Source organism: Halichoerus grypus, chromosome 4 (genome assembly GCF_964656455.1).
Source record: "Halichoerus grypus chromosome 4, mHalGry1.hap1.1, whole genome shotgun sequence".
Classification (NCBI taxonomy): Eukaryota; Metazoa; Chordata; class Mammalia; order Carnivora; family Phocidae; genus Halichoerus; species Halichoerus grypus.
Genome location: NC_135715.1, coordinates 135,565,528 through 135,584,662, shown reverse-complemented (window position 1 = coordinate 135,584,662; position 19,135 = coordinate 135,565,528). Strand labels below are relative to the sequence as shown.

At 39.9% G+C, this 19,135-nt stretch overlaps 1 protein-coding gene across 13 annotated transcripts in view; it reads right to left on the bottom strand.

The window, feature by feature from the left end:
* Positions 1-19,135, bottom strand: part of RAPGEF4 (Rap guanine nucleotide exchange factor 4) — a 283,628-nt gene that overhangs the window by 39,623 nt on the left and 224,870 nt on the right. For all 13 annotated transcript variants that reach the window (XM_036084822.2, XM_036084824.2, XM_078071000.1 and 10 more), the window contains 3 exons: positions 17,273-17,388; positions 12,100-12,188; positions 8,002-8,080 (listed from right to left, as the gene is read on the bottom strand). In XM_036084822.2, coding sequence (XP_035940715.1) covers positions 8,002-8,080; positions 12,100-12,188; positions 17,273-17,388 — 284 coding nt within the window. The remainder of the gene's footprint in view (positions 1-8,001; positions 8,081-12,099; positions 12,189-17,272; positions 17,389-19,135) is intronic.

The window sequence follows — 19,135 nt, the reverse complement described above, 5'->3', positions numbered from 1 at the left end:
AGATGCAGAAATTGATCCCAAAAAGTCCTGAAAGAAGACAAAGACCATACAGAAGATCAAGCATTAATTGCTGCAGCTCTGACAATCTGATCGTCAGGAAGGCATGTCTGAATTAGAGCCTCTCTGCTATAGTTTCAACCAGTGTTTTTGTTCAGTACCTGCTGATTTAGAAAGCAGCGGGCTTGGGGGTGCCTGGCTGGCTCAGGAAGTGGAGCATGCGACTCCTGATCTCGGGGTTGTGAGTTCAAGCCCCACATTAGGCATAGAGCTTACTTCAAAAAAAAAAAAAAAAAAGCAGTGACTCACACTATTAACCAAACATTCGTGAGGATTCAAATCCTAACTTGAGGTTTCTCTTGTTATGGTAATAAGATTTGTCACCATCTGGGAGCATTAAATCAGAATCCTTAACAGCAGGAACAGGAAACATAAAAAGCCTCAAATGTTTGTTCATTGACTGGTTACCTTAATTCAATTACACTGTTTGGAGTGCTATATATAATACAGTTTTCAAAAACAAACAAACATCACAGCTCTTTAAAACCTTTATCTAAATTATCTGAAATTCTGTTTTGTCAAGATGTCAAATACAGATCATGGATACATTCTAAGAAGTTCATATTCAATGTCATCAGGAGGACTAAGTCCACACAAGTACCAAACATCAGGGGCATTTTTGAAACTGAATCTTTTAGTTACTGGGTAATATAGGAGCACAGCCTTTCAGAATGACTAAATCTTTGTCGAATTGGACCAGTTCCTTCGGCATCACACAAACGTGACTGGGACACACTGGATCTGTTTTCAGTGAGGATCAGGGCCGAGGATCCGAAGAGGTGAAGGCCACAGTGTAGGCTACAGTCTTTCTACCCTGCCAACAGCAGGTTTAATATTCCATTGAGTCATTTTCCTCATGCGGGCTCTGCCGTTCAAACACTGTAATTATTTCATATATTTTTACCTAGTTATTATCTTACTCACCACAGGCACCTGTAATTTTTCTGTATTTTTTTTTACTGCTCATTTACTTATTCTTAATTCAGCTAATAATGGTTCCACATATTAAAATTATCATGGGGAAAGTAAGTGAAAACCTCCTAGGACGGAGAGGCAGCAGATTCATTACAGCCTACAACAGGGAATAAAATATTATGTATACTTTTTGCAGTAAGTACATGCTAATTATGCAGCTATTTATAAAACACTTATCAACATTCAAACTGATACTCTTCAGTGTTGTTGTTTTTAAAGCCCTGCTTTGCATACAGGATCTCTGCTTGCAGCTGAAAACAAACTTTGGGGGTCATCTGCCCACTGACTAGACAAAGCTTTGGTATATTCATTACATTATGCTATATTCCTTTCATGATGGTACAATAATGTATTTATAGGGGGCACTATTTTATATGGGGCTTAAAGGTTTATAATGTACTTTCACACACATAGCCTCATTTGATCCTCACATCAACCTGATGAACTGGGCAAGGACAGGTATAATTACCCCTATGATACAGACGGGGTTCAGAAAGGTTAAGGATAATTGCCAAGTAATACGGTTTCTAAGACGCAGGTCTTAAACACAGGTCTTCTGACTTCAGAGCTTGTGCTTTTCCCACTGTGTTATGGGGCCTCTTTACTACCCTGCTTGCCTTCGTGGAGCATCCTAACATCCTGAGCACCAAATCTATCCCTTCCTTCATGCAGCATGTGCTTGGAAGGCAAGTTCTCGAATTAGGCCACCTGGGTTCATATCCTGGCTTTCCTACTTACAAACCACGAGACCCTTTGTTAGTTAATTGGCCATTTAGAGCCTCAGTCTCTTCATCAGTAAAGTCAGAGGATTGCTGTTAAAGATGAGATGAGACAATATTGGTAAACCGCGTAGAACAGTATCGGAGACATATTAAGTGCTCAGCAAGTGTTAGCCACCATCATTATTATTGATCCGCCCCCTGGAAATAATGTGAAATCTTTTAAATGGGCATTCTGGGAACTTTCCATAAGACCTGGCCTCTCTGGGTTTAACTGTGATGTTATTCCCATCACATAGTTGCTCCCGTGTTTGTGAGAGCCTATGAACTTGAAGCTCCCAGGTCCGCTTTCTCCACTGTCATTTTTCTTTACATGCCTCCCATTTTCTTGCTCAGATTTTTTTTTTCCTCACTAATTTTCAGAATTCTCTGCATTTTTAGAAGCCTCTAGTTCTTGGCTATTCTTTTTAGTCTTAACTCAGGGTCTAGTATTCCCAGTAGAGAAGTAGGACATGGACTAACAACCCATTGCTGGGTTCAACCCACTACTGTTCTAAGCCTTACTAGCTAAGGAACTGGGGGAAAATGACATATCTGCTCAGTCTCACTCCCCTAATGTAAAAAGAGTACACATCCCACGGTGTTGATATGAGGCGGAGAAAATGTATACAAAGTACTTTGTAGAATATCTGATAATACGGTCATTTTTTGAGAAAGAAGACACCATGATCACATCATATCATCATCAAACCAAGTATTCCTTATTGGAAATAAAGTCTCAAGTTGCATATCTGCAGAAGTAAATTGCTCTCATAGTAACCTATGGATTGAACGCTTACAGAAACAATTGGGCGACTACAATGGTAAAATTTGGCTTCAATAAAATTTAAGCTGACAATTTTCCTTAGACATCTAAATAATATTCCTAAAAACTTGGCTTCATCTAGAGAATAAGAACCCGATGCTGTTTTGTAAATCATCAAGAAAAGCAAATTTTGATAAAAGTTCCTCCTAGGGAACCCCAGTCAACTTATAAAGAGAACATCCCAGGTCAATTTTACAGAGAAATAAATGATGGAGGCCCTGCCTTTTCAGTAAAGGAAGCTGTTGTGTTTGCTTTGTCTCTGTATAAGGGATACCATATATATAAAGGTAGTTTTAGCTAAAACTTAGTGGCAAATCTGTATTCTGTTTTTTCCTCTTTGCTTCAAGAAATGAAATAAATTCTTCCCATGGCCAAAGCATAGAGTTTGTGTATACTAAGCCAAAAGAAGTTAAGAAGCTAAGGAAAAAATATTTGGCCAAAATTATTGCCGTATTTACATTTTTTATAAATTTTATATAAGCCATTGATCCCTTAAGATTCTTTCAGCTGTAATGACAATCTGTCCTGAATGACAAAGACCTGTATTTGTTGACATAACAAAGAATCTTCAGCAGGGTAAGCTTCAGGATTGGTACAAGTGCAATGATGCTATCATAGACCCATTTTTTTCCTGACTCTCCATGCATTTCAGCTTTGTCATAGGACTTATTTCCCTAGTCATCGTAGGAAGGCCATCACTGGCAATTGGGGCTATAGGCTTCATGCTCTCTTCCTTAAAGGTTAAGAGAGCTTTTTACCCAGAAGCCCCAGGAAGCCTCTCTTTGAATCTCAGTCTGCTTTGGGCCTGCAATATGAGAACAAACCATGACCAAGGGCAGCCAACTACTGAGTAGCTAGACTGACCCACTGAGATGGCACTGATGACAAGGACAACGTCCACTGCAACTGGAATTATTTAGTTAGCTACATGGAGTTTCTCCAAACATTTGCCAGAATATGTGTAATCTTAGGTGCTCACTTGGCTCCATGTGCCTTGATTTCTCCCACATGGAAAATGAAATAAATATCATACCAGTCCTTTTTATGCCTCACATGTGGGGGCTGGGTGCTGGGAAGATAAAGTAAATGATGTGAAAATGCTCCAAATCAAGGATGTAGTTACTAAAATTCAAAATAACATTAACTTAGTTGTGATCACTTACTGAACTGAAGGCCTGCATGCATTTGTACAAATAAAAATATGCTAGAGTTTAATCATAAAACACATAATTAAGACAACAGGGGAGCAATGCTGTAGTAAACATCAAAAGCATTAAAATATTACATACTCTTTGTCTACTTTTAAAGTAAGGAAATGATCGTATATGTGGGCAAAGATTTAGCTGGAAGGATGTTGATTCATCCCATTGTGTTTGTCATAGGAAAAAATTTTGAAAAAAAAACCGTAAATATCCAATAGGAAGAGGCTAAGAAAATAAATTATGACATATCTACCATATAATATTGTGAGTTAATGAAAATGATAGCATGTTTTTCTCATGCATCTTTGTCACCTTGTTGCCCAGCACTATATGACACATTGTGTTTAATAAGAGTTTATGGAATTAACTGAAAAAAAGATGTAGTTCCATTTATATATATATAAACATACATTTATATGTCTGAAAAGATATCCACAACATACTATTAAGTGAAGAAGAACATATTACAAAAAAGCATATACAACATAATCTTACTTATATAAGATACCTATATAGAAAAAACTGAAGAACTATTGAAAAAAACTGTGGAGAACTCGTTAATGGCAGAGAAAGATATTCATAAAATATTTTTTAGTGACAAAGCATGCAAAATTACTTACAGTATGATTCTATTGTTATATTGAAAAATATAGAACTACATGTGAAGAAAAAAAGACTGGAAGGATACATACCAAAATGTTAACAATAGTATTACCTGATAGGGTTATAGGTAGTTTTACTTTTCTTTTTAAAGACTAGTGGAAAACTGAGCTGAATTTTACATGCAAATTTTAAAAAGATTAAAGAAACTGAAGATGAAAAGTACAGAAATTGAACAAATATAATTAAAAAAACTCATTAGAAAGCACTTGTATTCATCAGGTGAAATCGTGTTCCAAGCATATCTAATGAATAGAGATTTTCTCTTATTAGCACATAAAAGACCTGAAATATTAATGTTAAATAGAGTTCTACCATCTTCCTCTGTGCTAAAAGCAAAATTGGAGGTGACATACAATGTGGATTAAGGACAGAAATAGGTGTGAGTGGCTCAGGGCTCAAATCTTTTCTGTACTAGTAATTACCTTTCTCTGAGCAAATCATAATTTTTCATTATACTCGTTTATTGATTTGGAAAAAGAGTAGTGAAAGTACGGACTTCTTCATAGGGCTGCTAGGCACAGTCACAGATATTAAGTACTTTGAAAACACTCAGCCAAAGCAACTCACTTTAATGTGAGTGCTTTACTGGAACGGGGTTAAGTGTGTCCCTTCTCTCATGTTAATAATGGGGGATAACCCACTCGCTCAGCTTTACACGATTTCTCCCCGTCGCTTGTGCAAGAGGCGTTAAGCAGTTTACGTATATTTGTTGTTTTATCTGCTTATCACCTTTTTCTCCACTTTCTCTGTTTTTCTTTACAGGCAGTCTCTGGGAGGCTGTCTGTGAAAATCTTTTGCCTTCCTTTGACCAAGACGTCAGCAGGGACCCAAGCTAGGCCAACGAGACCCTCCTTCCTAGGGATGTGGGAATCAGGTGAGGGCCAGGATGCTTGGAGCAGATTTGCCCCCAAAGCACAGTCTTTACCTGTTGCCCCTGAGGCCCCTTTTGAAAGTCTGGGCTCTTCTAGGATTCCTTCAATTCTCTGAGTGACCCCACATCCCTCTGAGGCATTCCTATATTCCTTACGACAGTCACGGTTGGTTTATGCTACTAATGACCAAAAAAACATAGCCTATATGAGAAGCCCACATAACATGTTCCTAGAGAGAAAGGGGAACTAAAAATTGAGCCCTCAGCATCTTCTGTTTGCTCTCCTGTAGCAGGGTAAGCCCCTGGCATCCCTGGGATGCCCTCCCTAGGCATCACAGAACAGCAACTCTTGTTTGAGGCCCTCATTCCCAGTATCTAAGAACTAGACTGATGTCCAATATGGCAGCCACAAGCCACACAGGGTTATTTAAATTTAAATTAATGAAAATTAAGTAAAATTACAAAATCAGTTCCTCAGTCATAGTAGTGAATTTCAAGGCTAGCAGATACTGGTCTAGCACAGAAACAGAATATTTCTATGATTGAGAAAAGTTCTACTGAATGCTTCATTTATTCGGTTTCAATAAGTTAGGCCTACTTTGCTTTTAGTCAAATGAAACACAGATAAACATGTATCTTGCAATCTGTTATCAAGAAGTATTCTTAACTCTAAAGGATAAGCTCTTAAAGAAATAATCTGTGAAGAAAAAAAAGTGACACACTCCAGGCTTGGAATCCAACGACCTGGATGAATCCTGACTCTGTCACTTGCCTTGGGCATGTCACCCCACTGTTTTTGAGTCCCAGAATCCTCGTAAAATAAAGCTAATACTAACCCAATAGACACCTGTAAGGATAAAGGAGTATAATATGGGTCAATGCTGTTAGCAAGGTGCCAACAGGGAGTTGATTCAAAATAGAGCAATGGAGAGAATCTAACTTCTCGTAGGGCCAAGTATGAAGGAGGTGATCTGAGGGCACTAGGTAGTTTAGATGACAGCCAGCCATCCTGGATTCCCTCTGTCTACTGAGAAAAGAATCAGGATCGGAAATCACAGGCCTCCCTTGATTCCACTGTTCACCTTCCTGACTTCCTCTCCTCCTCCCACTACCATTTTCCCTACACCTCCTGACCTCGACATAGCATGGACTTTCCCTCTAGAAGCTTCTATTTTAAAAACAAAGGTCAGTGATATGAATGTTCTCAATCAGCTCTAAAGGAGAACAAGCTAATAAATGAAGAAATCAGAATTTGCAAAAACACAGAAGCCTGGTGCTTGGGGTTTCTACTTGTAAAGATGGTATGGTGTGGCCCGCTATACTCCCTCGCTCTTCTTTGCATTTTGTTTGCCTTAACCTTATTGACATGCTAACTGTTGGAAAAAAATAAGTCTGAACTCAGTGGTGGTTTTTATTTTTCCTTCTAACAAGTCTCAAAGGTCTAATAACGATTACCATGCATGGAGTTAAAAGAGCACAGAGAGATCCTGAATATGTTAACTTTACTTGATAAAAACTGAATATAAGCCAGAAAGAATATATAATGTATGTGAGTCTCATTAAGCTGTCATTACTTGGAAAGATAGTTTCCAGGCAAATAAACACCCAAATCTCACTCTTGCAGTTCCTTCTGAATAACACATTCAACTCAAATCTCCCATCCTCACACATTCCGTTGACTTCAAAGAGAATTATGACTGAACAAGAAAATGAGAATCAGGTAAGGCAATTATAATTCTGAAAAAGAAAAACATGCAACATTGATTGGATTGCTCAGAGAAAAAGAAAGCCATTCTCCTTCAATAGATTTTACTACTCAAAAAGCCAAAGTGTTTTGGGGTCTACATTTTTGTTGCTTTAAAAATAAAGCAGAACTGGAAAATATACTTTCACATGACCCCTGAAGTTGAGGGTGTAACTCAATAACATTCACTGTTTTTATTCAACTTGATTTTCTGAATGCTCTCTCTGTGCCAGATACCATGTACCAATTGGTCAATTCAACAGACTATTGACAAGATGCCCCAGACAAACTCAGCGCTCCAGCTGCCCAGGGGAACTGCCATTAGAATTTCCAGTTTTGTGTGACTTCAGTCAGTGTGAGAATAATAAAAATAAAAACAATGAAGAAATCCATTTTGTATCTGGAGGAGAGAATGGACTAGGACAGATGTCAAAGTAAAGCTACCCCATGATGGTCACTTTTTTTGTATTTATGCGCAAAGGGATTAATACTGGGGCTTGGAGGAAGAACGCAGGCAGGCCTGGGGCCATGCTGTCAGGTACCCTGCAGAGGCACAGAGTCTGTCTCCAAGGTTAGGGAACTGTCCCTACGAATACTCTCTAAGAATACTCTTCTCCATAACTTTCATTAGCCTACCTCCCAGGTAGGCATCACCTTCCTGAGGTAACTTGGCTCACATTTCTCTACACAGGTAATGAGGAGGAGATCCTTACAGGCGGCACGACAAAACCTACTAGAGAGGGCTGGAGTCTACGCCGGGGGGAAAACTGCGGGCGTTTCAGTTTGACAAAGGTGGAGGGCATGAGCCTGCCTGGACTGTGACTTACCTTCAGAGAATGAGATAATGACCATATAGATGTGGGGCATCTTCAAGGGAATAGAGACTTCAAACCACAAAAGGATATTGGGCCACCAGGGCTGGGCAAAGCTGGGTATTTGGCATAAAAACACAGTGCATCATAACGAAGTCATTTAAAACAGAATCTGCAGGGGGAGAAAAGCAAAGCAGAAAAAGAAATCAGGTTTTTTGCAGAAGTGTTTAGAAAAGCAAGAGTATCTATTCGTTTGTTCTTGGTTGATGGTCTTCTGCATTGGCTTGGGGATTGTGGTTTGGCTGTACATAGAGGCACCGCAAATAAAAACAGGAATGTTCACAAGCTTGAGACCAAAACTCAATGTCTTAGGACAGTGAACCAAAAGTATAGTATTTTAGAAAGAGACAGCTTTTACCAACAGCACGGGTCACCTTAGCCACATGTATATTAAAAAATACCTATGATTAAAGAGCTACCCATGGGCATTTCCACATGTGCAGGATTCACATATGGTCATTTCTTTGTCTACCTTACACCATATATCTTATGTCAACATCTGTTTTCCTTTATGTCTTTTTCACCCCTTGTTTCCATAGGGAGCAATGAAAGATGAGCGGACAATGGAATTCTAGAAAAAGGAGGTGATAAGAGCAAAAAGTTGGTGAGGGAAACAAAAGCGGGGGAAAAAAAGGATGACATAAAGGCTAGGAGCAGTAACTGAAGCAAAACAAAACAAAACAAAATAAAAGTTCTCTGGTATATTAAGATGGTCACTGAGATTTTGTGAAACACATGTCACTTTTCAAATAGAAAATGGTAAGAAATGTAAATATTTTAATTGAATATATTAGATTTCCAATGTCTATATTTTAAATGAACTTGTTTTAAAAATTGAGCTATAACTGATGTGTACCATTGTGTAAATTTAAGGTGTACAACATGTTGATCTGATACATTTACATATGACAATATGATCACCACTGTCCTGTTTGCTAACATCCCTTTCAAGTCACGTGATGCCATTAGACTCATTACAACTCATGAGTGTATTCCCACCCTGTCGTCACTTGGTGTTACCCGCTATTTTAGTCCCATTATTCAGCCTCAGAGAAGAAGCTGAGAAGGTGCCAGACAAGCTGTATGGAACTTTTCCCCGTAAGTGCAAAAGGACTTTGGCTTTGTCTAAGTTTAACCTCTAGGGTCACCTTTATATAAATTTTAGGTATTCCCTAAAGATAGGGGAGTAATGCTTGCTTATAAGAGTCCCCAAAGAACTATGCTACAGAGTAGCTTAAATTTTGCTAAAGCAGAGATTTGAGTAGGGGACTCAAAGGCTGGCGAGCTGGTCACCTAGCACAGAAACCACCCAGCACCCACATTTCAATGTGGCTTTTCTGTTCTCTGCTCATAGGCAGTAACTCTTGAGAACTGATTTAAAAAATCATTTCCTACTAGAAAATAATTTCTCAAGTCACTCAATGACTGATGCTGATCATAGAAGTAAAAAGTTTAGGAAACTAATAGGTCTTAGGCAGAAAACAGATGTTTTGGTAAATTAAGAGAATGTACTGTCAGACCCAGGGGTGTTCCTTTCTATGATGAAAACCAGTTTCACTGTCAACTCTGAGATTTCTCACTGTATTATAAACCCCAAAATGCCAAAGTCTCCCACTCTTCTGCATCCGTGTTTTGTGGGCCTGTACTTGGGTTACTTTGAGTGTCCAGGATGACTGTGTAGAACATTCACATTCTTGATGATGAGAAAGATACTGATTTGTTCTTTATCTCCAAGCCATGAACATTACTTGTAAGAAGAATAGAATCAGAAAAAAAATGCAGAGAATGAAGTTCGATATTAAATTATGATGTTAACCTAGTTCCAACAACAAAAATGGAAGGGTCAGGAATCACATTCTCCATGCCAGCCACAGAACGCACTGATTTCTAGGCTTCAATTTCTGAAGAAGCAATAATCTAGTCCCCACCTCTTTTAGAGGTGACTTTAAAAGGAAGGATATATTTGTTCTTCATGGGTAGGAAAGATCTTACAGATCTTTCCTTAGATGCCATAGTCTCTCATATACCAGAATCTTCCTTTTCAATCAATATTCACTTTACAGAACATGCTGTTTCTTGCACTAGGCAATCACACATTCTGGGCAAATAGTTAATCAGAGGGGAAAGGCCGGTTATATTTTTCCTGACACCAGGTTCTAGAAATTTGGTTTATTTGGGGTTATGTATGCCTCCGAGAAGCAAGGACTCCCCTCCTAATGGGTCCATTGAGGGTTTCCTTTCTCAAGAAAAGTTTTTCTCACATTCTTCTTGCTCAGACATCTTCAACCATTCCCCAATGCTTACTTAGCTTTGCCCTGAAGAGCCTGGAAGATCTGTAGTCAAATTCTTAGACCTTACCTTCCTCCTCCCACTTATATATATGATAGTCTGGCAGAACCAGACCACTTGGTCCTCCTTGCCCATTTCTAGGTCAGTACTACTGTCCTTCAATACGTCAGGCTTTGTCCCCAGTCTCTCGTTACTAGCATCCCGCCTTCCTGAGGGCCACTTCAAAGGCTATATTCTCCATGACATTTTGCCTGGTCCCCTCAGCTAGTCCCCTCCTGAAGCACTGGCCACATTCTGCCTTATGTTCAAGTTATTTGCACATCCCTCTATGTCCTTTAGCAGGTTATAAACTTCCTGAGGACCGGAGGGTGGTTTTTTTGGTTCACTTTACCTAGTCCAAAGCACCCAGCATTGTGTCTGCCCAACAGAATATTCAACACATACTGAACCGAAAATGACTGCTCTGGAGTCAGAGATCCTGGCTTTTATATAGACTACTCCCCAATTAATTTGCTACATGAGAACAAATCTGGTAACCTGCTTATAAAATGAGAAGCTGGAATGAGGAGATAAAATAAGTCAATCAGTGGCAAAATACTTTTTGGAGGTATATAATAATGATGATGACTTTACCTTGATTATATTGCAAAGGTGATGGAACTGGGCTCTGAACTATCACTAAGTATTTGAGATAAATCTTTGAACTTCTTTTAGTGATAAATGTTCATCTACGGGCTCGGTGTGTTTAAAATAATAACCTATTATTCTGAGACAGGCCAGTAACATAGGATTTTTTTTTTAAGTTGAATATGTGCTGTTCCAAAGTCATGTACAAGATGGTAACTGAAATGGAGAACAATATCATAATTCTGAACATGTAGTTTAGTGGTGAAATTCATCTCATTCATCCTCAAATCTCTGAGTCTTAGTCAAGAGGACTGGTTCACTGTGAGACAGTATTATGAGTTGAATGATTCCCCCCTGAAAAAGATATGACGAAATCGTAACCCTCACTACCTAAGAATGTGATCTTATTTGGAAATAGGGTCTTTGCAGATGTAGTTAAGAAGAGGTCATTAGTGTGAGCCCTAATCCAATATGAATGGTATCCTTTATGAAAAGGGGAAATTTGGACACAGAGGCAGATGTACAGAGGGAAGGCTATGTGAAAAGCAGGGGAAATGCCATGTGAACATGAAGGCAGAGATCAAAGCAAAGCATCTACAGAACAAGGAATGCCAAGGGTTGCTGGCAAGCCACCAGAAGCTAGGAGAGTGGCACGGTTCTTCCTCGTAGCCGTCAGAAGGAGCCAACCCTGCTGTCACCTTGATCCTGGACTTCTAGCCTCTGGCACTCTCAGACAATACATCTCTATTGTTTAAACCACCCAGTTTGTGGTCCTTTGTTATGACAGCCCTAGCAGACTACCACAGGTGGGGGTGTTCAGTGACACCCTGAGGCAGCCTGAGGATCTACAACCGCAGACAGAACCATTTTACTCTCAGCTGGAACAAGGTGGTGCTTTTTATGTAGACATCTTCAAATCCTTTATGGAAATAGATAGGATTTAAATGATAACCTAATGGATGTGTATGGAAGGCTAATCCTAATATGCATGAACTAGACTGTGCCATGTACAAAGGACAGCCAGAATTGGAGTGGGCAGAGGAGGGTCAGAAGGATTGCTCCTTGACTTGGCCACACAGGAATGCTCTCCAATGTTGATACACAATAACTCCCCTCTGAAACTGTGTGGCTACACACACTGAGAATGAATTCAGGATTTTTTTTACAGTGCTCTGCATGGATTTAATGGACACACAAAACTGTTCTCGTGTTTACCTGTTGCTTCATTTAAAGCTGGCTCAAGGCGTATTGTTTCTAGAAAATGCTCTAAAATTTTTTCAGGTGTTCCTGACATCACAGTATACCTGGATAAGAAATAAAAACATCATTAGTTTTTCAGAAGTGGGCAAATTATTAATGAACAACTTTTTACATATCTAAGGTTTTTGTGTTTTCTATTTTACTTGGTTTTCACATATTTATTCATGTTTGGAGTCCCAGAGAACCATAATGACCTAACTGATGGCCCATATTCTCCTTATCGTAAGAGAGACCACGTACCTTGCCAAAGCCACATGGGAAGGCAATGAAGAAAACCCCCACAAATTGAAGTAGTTACTAAAACATTATTCTTTTTTCCCTACATGGAACTAAAGGAAACTTGGAAAGTGGCTTTCGCATGCTGGGAACTGAGAAACTTCAGCCTTGCTCCAAGGGGAATGGAAAGGAACATGTAAATCACAGGGCAGTTCAGGTCAGGCAGGGGGAGATGGTGAGGGGAAGTGACAGTAAACTAGGTTATCCATATATGGGTTATTTGTAGCAAAATCTCAGTCCCACATTGGATTCCCCTGCCTATTTCTGGAATGCTCTGTCTTTCCCAACTGTACACTGGTATGTGCTTTGGAAACACAGCTAAAATAAAACAAGAGAAAGGAAAACAAAACCCTAAACACCAATGAGCAAACAAACTCCAGTAGCATCGGAATCGGAAATAAATCAATGGTAGAAAATCTATAGAATTTATTTTACGGTCAAATATCTATAATTTTGGGGTGGGGGTGTTAGTCATTATTTCAGAAGATCCATCCATGGGTTTCATCAATCCACAGGATAGGATTTATGTTTTAAACTGAATGTGGGTTATTTCAAAGTCATTTTGAAGATGGCAACAAAACAGTGAATGAAAACTATAGCCAAAACACATTAAGATGATCTGAGTGATCCTATTCTAAAACTCAGACTTTGCTTTTCTGCTCGGGATTTCACTTAGAGCAAAATGATGGGAAGAAAAACAACAATGAAAATAAAACTCGAGTATGTTCAGAAAGCAGTGGTATAATTCGGCTCCAGGAGAACCCAGATTTCTTTGTCTCCTCACCAACACCCTTTCTTTGCCTGTTTGAGACCTGGCGGGAAGTGTGCTGAGATCCCAAGAATATCTGTAACGTATTAATTCTCAAGGTCTTTACCGCCTGCCTGAAGGAGTATAGAAGAAGCAATCCAACATATAACCCTGTGCACGAGAAAACACAGACTGAGTGGAGTGAGCCTGGGACTGAACAAGGTAGCAAATGCAGGCTCCCTGGAAGGTAAGGTGACCATTAGTCAAAACTACTGTGTGTGTGCATGTGAGTGTGTGCGTGCACTCAGGACCAGAAAGAAGCTGGAGTTACATCTTTGAGGAAACCTGGCTTGGAGCCTAGAGGAGGAAAGGGGGAATAGAAAAATAAATAATCAAATATAATAGAATTTAATCTCAAAAATAATACTCCTTTCTCAAAATAAAGAAGGCAAAAGACATGGTTTTTTCCTCTTGTAGGCAGTGCTGGGGCCGAGGCTATGTCTCTGGAGCTCATTCTGAACGGGAGCTTGTTTGTTTCTGAAAACAAGTTTTATTTAAATAAGAGTATAAATGCATTAGATCGAACACCAGTTACTTGGATTTGACAGGGCCCCGGGCAGCTATTGCTAGGAGGCTGCAAGCTCTAAAGCTGGCTACAGAAGGGATACATCAGTTTGACATTTGTTCCTGCCTCAAAAGTTAAACTCTGCCAGGTTGGCTTCACATTCTGGTGTTCTTGGTTTGGACATCCCTTAGCTAGAGGATTATGTCTGGTCAAAAAGAATAAAGACGTGTGTGTGGGGGGGCAAGCCAAGATAGGAAACTATCACCTCATTAGAGAGAAGCAACCTCTCTAACTGTCCACCTGGTCAATCTCAGACCCAGGGGATCTTGTTTTTGCTACCAATGGCTCCCTCTAGTGGTAAAGCTGGGGGCTGCCTTAGCCCATCCTCCCCCTCCCCAGCTCCACAGACGGCTGGGCAGGTGTGGACACTCTCCTAGGGCAGGGAACTCTCGAGAGGGACGGCCAGGGAACTTCTGGCCAGACGTGTTCATCTGTGATCTTGCAGCTCTGGGCTTGGCTGAAACATCATGTTATTGTGTTGTTTCACGCTGGACTCTGCCAGATGCCCTCTGCTTGACCTCTGCTTAAATGAGGGACTTGAATACCAGACAGCATGGCTCTCTTCAGTTTATCGCGTGAAGGAGCTACTCTAGCCCAAGTTAAAGAAAACCCCAATTGGTTACATTATCCAAGCCGTGGGCTTTTAAGGCCATGACAGAAAATCTTTTCCAAACGCCAAGTCTGGAAATGAGGACACTTCTATTTGCACCTAGAACAACAACAATAAAAGATGGGGAGGGAGGAGAGCCTAAAAGAGACTATCTTTCCGCAAACAGGGTGGAGCTCAGCAATTGGGTGGTTGACAGTCTAAGGAAAAAGCAACACAGTAACTAAAACAGGAATAGTCACTTCAAAATCTCTTTCTCCCTAAAATCATGTAACCACAGAGCAGATATCTAAAATGGTAAACGTCTGAGAGCCTCAGATAGTTTATTCATCATGAAAAACACTGTCCTGCTATTGATGTTTTAATAGCACCCTCAGAGTTGAGTGGCTTGGGCAGTCAGGCAGTTTTGAAAGTTTAAAATGTATACATAAAAACTGTTCTGGATTTCTCAGGGGAAAAGTGAATCAGAAAAATAACATTACTATCAGCACCAATGTGGTGACTCCCTTTGAGCTCAAAAAGGATGGTTTCTGAAAAGACAGAGGCCCTAAAAGTTCCTAAGTTGTAAGTCCATCCATAGACATCACTGTTGGTCTCTTATCAAAGTTATCCAGAACATCAGGCCAAAATTCAGTTACATGGTGTCCCCTTTTAACTCTGGTCTGGCTTCAGAAAGCCCAACATGGGAAACGACCCCTTGAGAGAATGGTTTTTTCCTCTTCAGAGAGCTGATCTTGCCTAGTGCATTATTTTGTGCTGACTGGTATTTCTTAAATGGTTTGCTGTGAACATGCACACGTTTTTGAATTATATAAGAAATCTGGATTGGTCTACAGAACACAAAAAAGGAGATATAACGGAAATCAGATCCAGGCCTAAAATAAATTGAATACATGGGCTTCTCCTCTTCTGTTCCCTTTAGTTTGATTTCATAAAAAAAAATCTATATTTGGAAGGTGCTCTGAATGGACTATATTGTAACAAGCAAACGCTTTTGATCATTCCCCCATGGTATGAAGAGGTGAAGGAAGCGGGCCTCCAGGGGACTTCTTGGTCAAATGTTTCAAGGTTAAGGAGAATTTACAAGGCTTCCTTTTTCCGGTAGCAAACTTTTCCTGAGACATCTGAGGCATTATTAAAGAATGCAGATTACCACTATAAAATGGTCTAGATATATTTAAGCCCACTAAGGAAAATCAATGGGGAGGGGCCTAACCTTCACATAAAAAGTGTTCTCATTCTGATCCCTTGTAGGCTGAAAGAAGACTGTTGAAAACATTTGTGTAAGAACATTTTTAAGAATGGATAGTAGTGAAAAATAAAAAAAAATAAATAAAAAATTCTGGATGGCAATTTATAGGTTTGTAAGTGAAAGGGTAGTTTTTTTTTAATATAGTCTGTTTTATGTCAGCCCTTTTGAAATGTATCGGTCTGAAGTGTCTAGGTGATAGTGTTGAGGATACAGTATTTACATACTGTATTGTTTTTTGAAGATTTTATTTATTTATTTGACAGAGACAAAGTGAGAGAAGGAACACAAGCAGGGGGAGAGGGAGAGGGAGAAGCAGGCTTCCCGCTGAGCAGGGAGCCCGATGCGGGGCTCGATCCCAGGACCCTGGGATCATGACCTGAGTCGAAGGCAGACATTTAACGACTGAGCCACCCAGGAACCCCTGCATACTGTATATGATTACAGTAAGCTTCATGGCTGAAGGCACAAAAGCACTGAAGCGGTCAAGCCAGACCTGATGCCCACTCTACCATGACAAGCTTTGTAATCTTGGGCAAGTAACTTGCTTCTCTGAGCCTAAGTTTTTCCCATCTGTTAAAAGGGAATTGTTGTAAGGATTACATAAAACACGTAAAATACATTATGGCTATTCAATAATATTCTATTTTTTCCCACCTTCTTTGAAAATATGTTGATTCATCCAGATGAAAATGTCTGAGCTTTGGGCTTTTTTAGTCTAAACAGTAAAAATTCATCAGTTACTGTGAGTAGCCTGATTAAAGGGAACACCCCATTTTTGTTGCAAACAAAGGAAAATTACTTGGGAGGCATTCTTTTTCAACATATTATTTGGTGACTCTTCTTTAGCTACAGAATTGGTGTTTTTATTATTCCAAGATTGAAGATTAATCTTTACTTTAAAAACAAGATTCTGCAATCTTCTACAATTTCTTAAAGCTACATTTCCTTGTTCTCCTGTCTTCCTATTCGAATGTTGGTACATTTGATGGGGAAAACAGCCTCATTCGAGAAGTTGCAACAAAAGATGGAACTGAGCATAGACATCTGAAAAAGGTTCAAGTTAGACAGGGAACCTGAGACATGGGAAGCAAATCTCCTTTTGATGTTAGCAGGACTGAGTATGGTGAAGGCCAAATGGATGCTTCTGGGCTGCAATCAATAGACTGCCTTATATCTGAAGTCTGGGTTTCCGGCAAAGATGCTCGTTCTGATAAGATGAAAACACTTCTTGGGAAATCCTACCCATGAAATTTAAATACCAAAGGAAGGTTCTCATCACCTCGGGGCCTACCCATCCTTTGCACTGCCTGGCATTCCTATTTCCATTGTTCTCTCCATCTTCTGTTCCAAAGCTATTCCAGTTGAACACGGTATATAGAGAGCATCTGTAGAGTAGGGAAACAGTCTCCTCTGAATTACTCCAGGCAGCACCATGCTCAACACAGTGCCAGAAATGGATACATTATACTCCACAAGATGTGTGATTAGTCAATAGAGAGAAAAAAGTCACACACACTGCCGTCTTCCACAAAAAAGGAGAGCATGCTATTGTAGAAATGATGATACCATGTGAAAAGGTTAATCATAGTCTGGCAATTGCAGTGTTGGATGCAAACCTACTTTTGCTGAGGCTGTGAGTTTCCTTGATTAGAAGCCCTGTTCCCTGCTGGGACCTTCTCCAGCACCAAGACATCTTGGTCATGTTCTTTAAGTCTGACTGTATTCGCCTCAACGTCCTGTAAATACAAATTACACCACATACAGATGCTGCTGTTTTCTCAGACAATGAAAAAAATTTCAAATGCTTCAGAAACTCATTTGGTGCTTGTGATGCTAATTGTTGCATCTACAAATTAAGTCATTTTCAAAGTCAGGGCTGGAATGGTCAGAGAGAGGACCAGATGAGGTTTGAGGCGTGTGGTTTTTAAAACTCTGCTTTTACCCTAGATTCAGAAAAAACAGCCGAGGAGAGAGGATTGTGGTTGTGCTCTGAGAAGCCTTTTGGAGAGGGTGGCATAGCGGAAAGACAGGAGAGCAAGTGCACTCATCCTTACAAAAATATGTGGCAGGTTTTGCATTCTGACTTTCTTCTGAGGGTGTGTCATTTTCACACATGTGCACCTTTTTTCTCTCATCAAAAGGCTCTGTTTAGTTTTTTAAAAAATCTGTTTGAAATGTATCAGAAACATTTTTCAGTTATTTTTGGCCAATTTTATAAACTGTATCAATAATGATCCTGATCTGATTCTTTCAAAGAATTATTTTTGGCCGAATGGAAATTTTGTGTGTGTAAACCTCAGAGAGTTAACGAAAGTTTACCTCTAAATTTTGATGTCATTTAAACAATTAAATTAAAAATCTGAATGTGCTTTTTCTCATCATTTGGTCCCCATGTTAAAAGAAATCAGTTAAGAACCATGTCAAATTCCATGAGGCATTTTTCTCTATATTATTCGATGGGATAATTTTACACTTGATCTTAGCCAAAAGGCCGAGAAGCGATCGATGGGATAATTTTAAATTTAACTTTCTTTGCATTAAGAGAATGCATTCCTAAGACAAACTCTGTTGTCAGAAATTTTGCCGCCAAAGGCAAATGCTTAAGGCTATGTATGAATAGGTGTTCATACATAAGGAATGGAGAATGACATTGTAAATCATCATGAAGTAATGCCAAAGTACCAGAAAGCACAGAAACTGCATTTAGGACTTCAGGGTAGGATAGAGAAAGATGCTAAGGCTGGAAGAGGCAGGGAGGGAGAAGAGCAAATTGATCCTACAGGGAAGAGTCTCTCAGCCCAAACTCAAGCAGGGGCGGGATGGACTGCAGGTCACCTGAGAGGCCAAGGGTGGGAGGACATCGTCATCATCCCCAGCAGGCCACACTCAGCCTTACCAGCCAAAGCTAGGTCGTCCCTCCCAAGGGACCAGGGGTTGTGTGTGTGTGTGTGTGTGTGTGTGTGTGTGTGTGTGTGTGTGTGGAGTGGGGAAGACCAGGGACCATCTCTTCTCAACATCACCCATGCTCACAAATACTTTAACAAGCTTAGATTAGGCCCATCTGCAGAGCCAACTCTAAGTGTAATTTCATGTCTCCATCACCCCAATTATTCTTCACTTACCTGCTGAAGTCTGAAATTCCTTTAGTACGAATCAATTTGACATAAAGCACTTGAAATGAAAATGCTTGGTTGGAGTAACCATGACTGATGGTAATTCCCACTAACATGTAATCACTCAATAAATCAGGAGAGGGTGTGATGATATGGAAAAGGTTCAAATTTGGGAAGAGACAGGAGGGGGAGACTAAGAAGTTCTAGGATGGAGAAAGGGTTGGAGAGTGAGGTGGGGAAGGACACAAAATGGCAAAGCTAGAATTGCCAAAGAGAAATGTCTCAGAGTTTGACATTTGGCCAAGGCAATCCCTATTTTTCTTTAATTCTCATGGGCCGGTAGGGGTGTGTGCAATTATCTGGCTCAGCA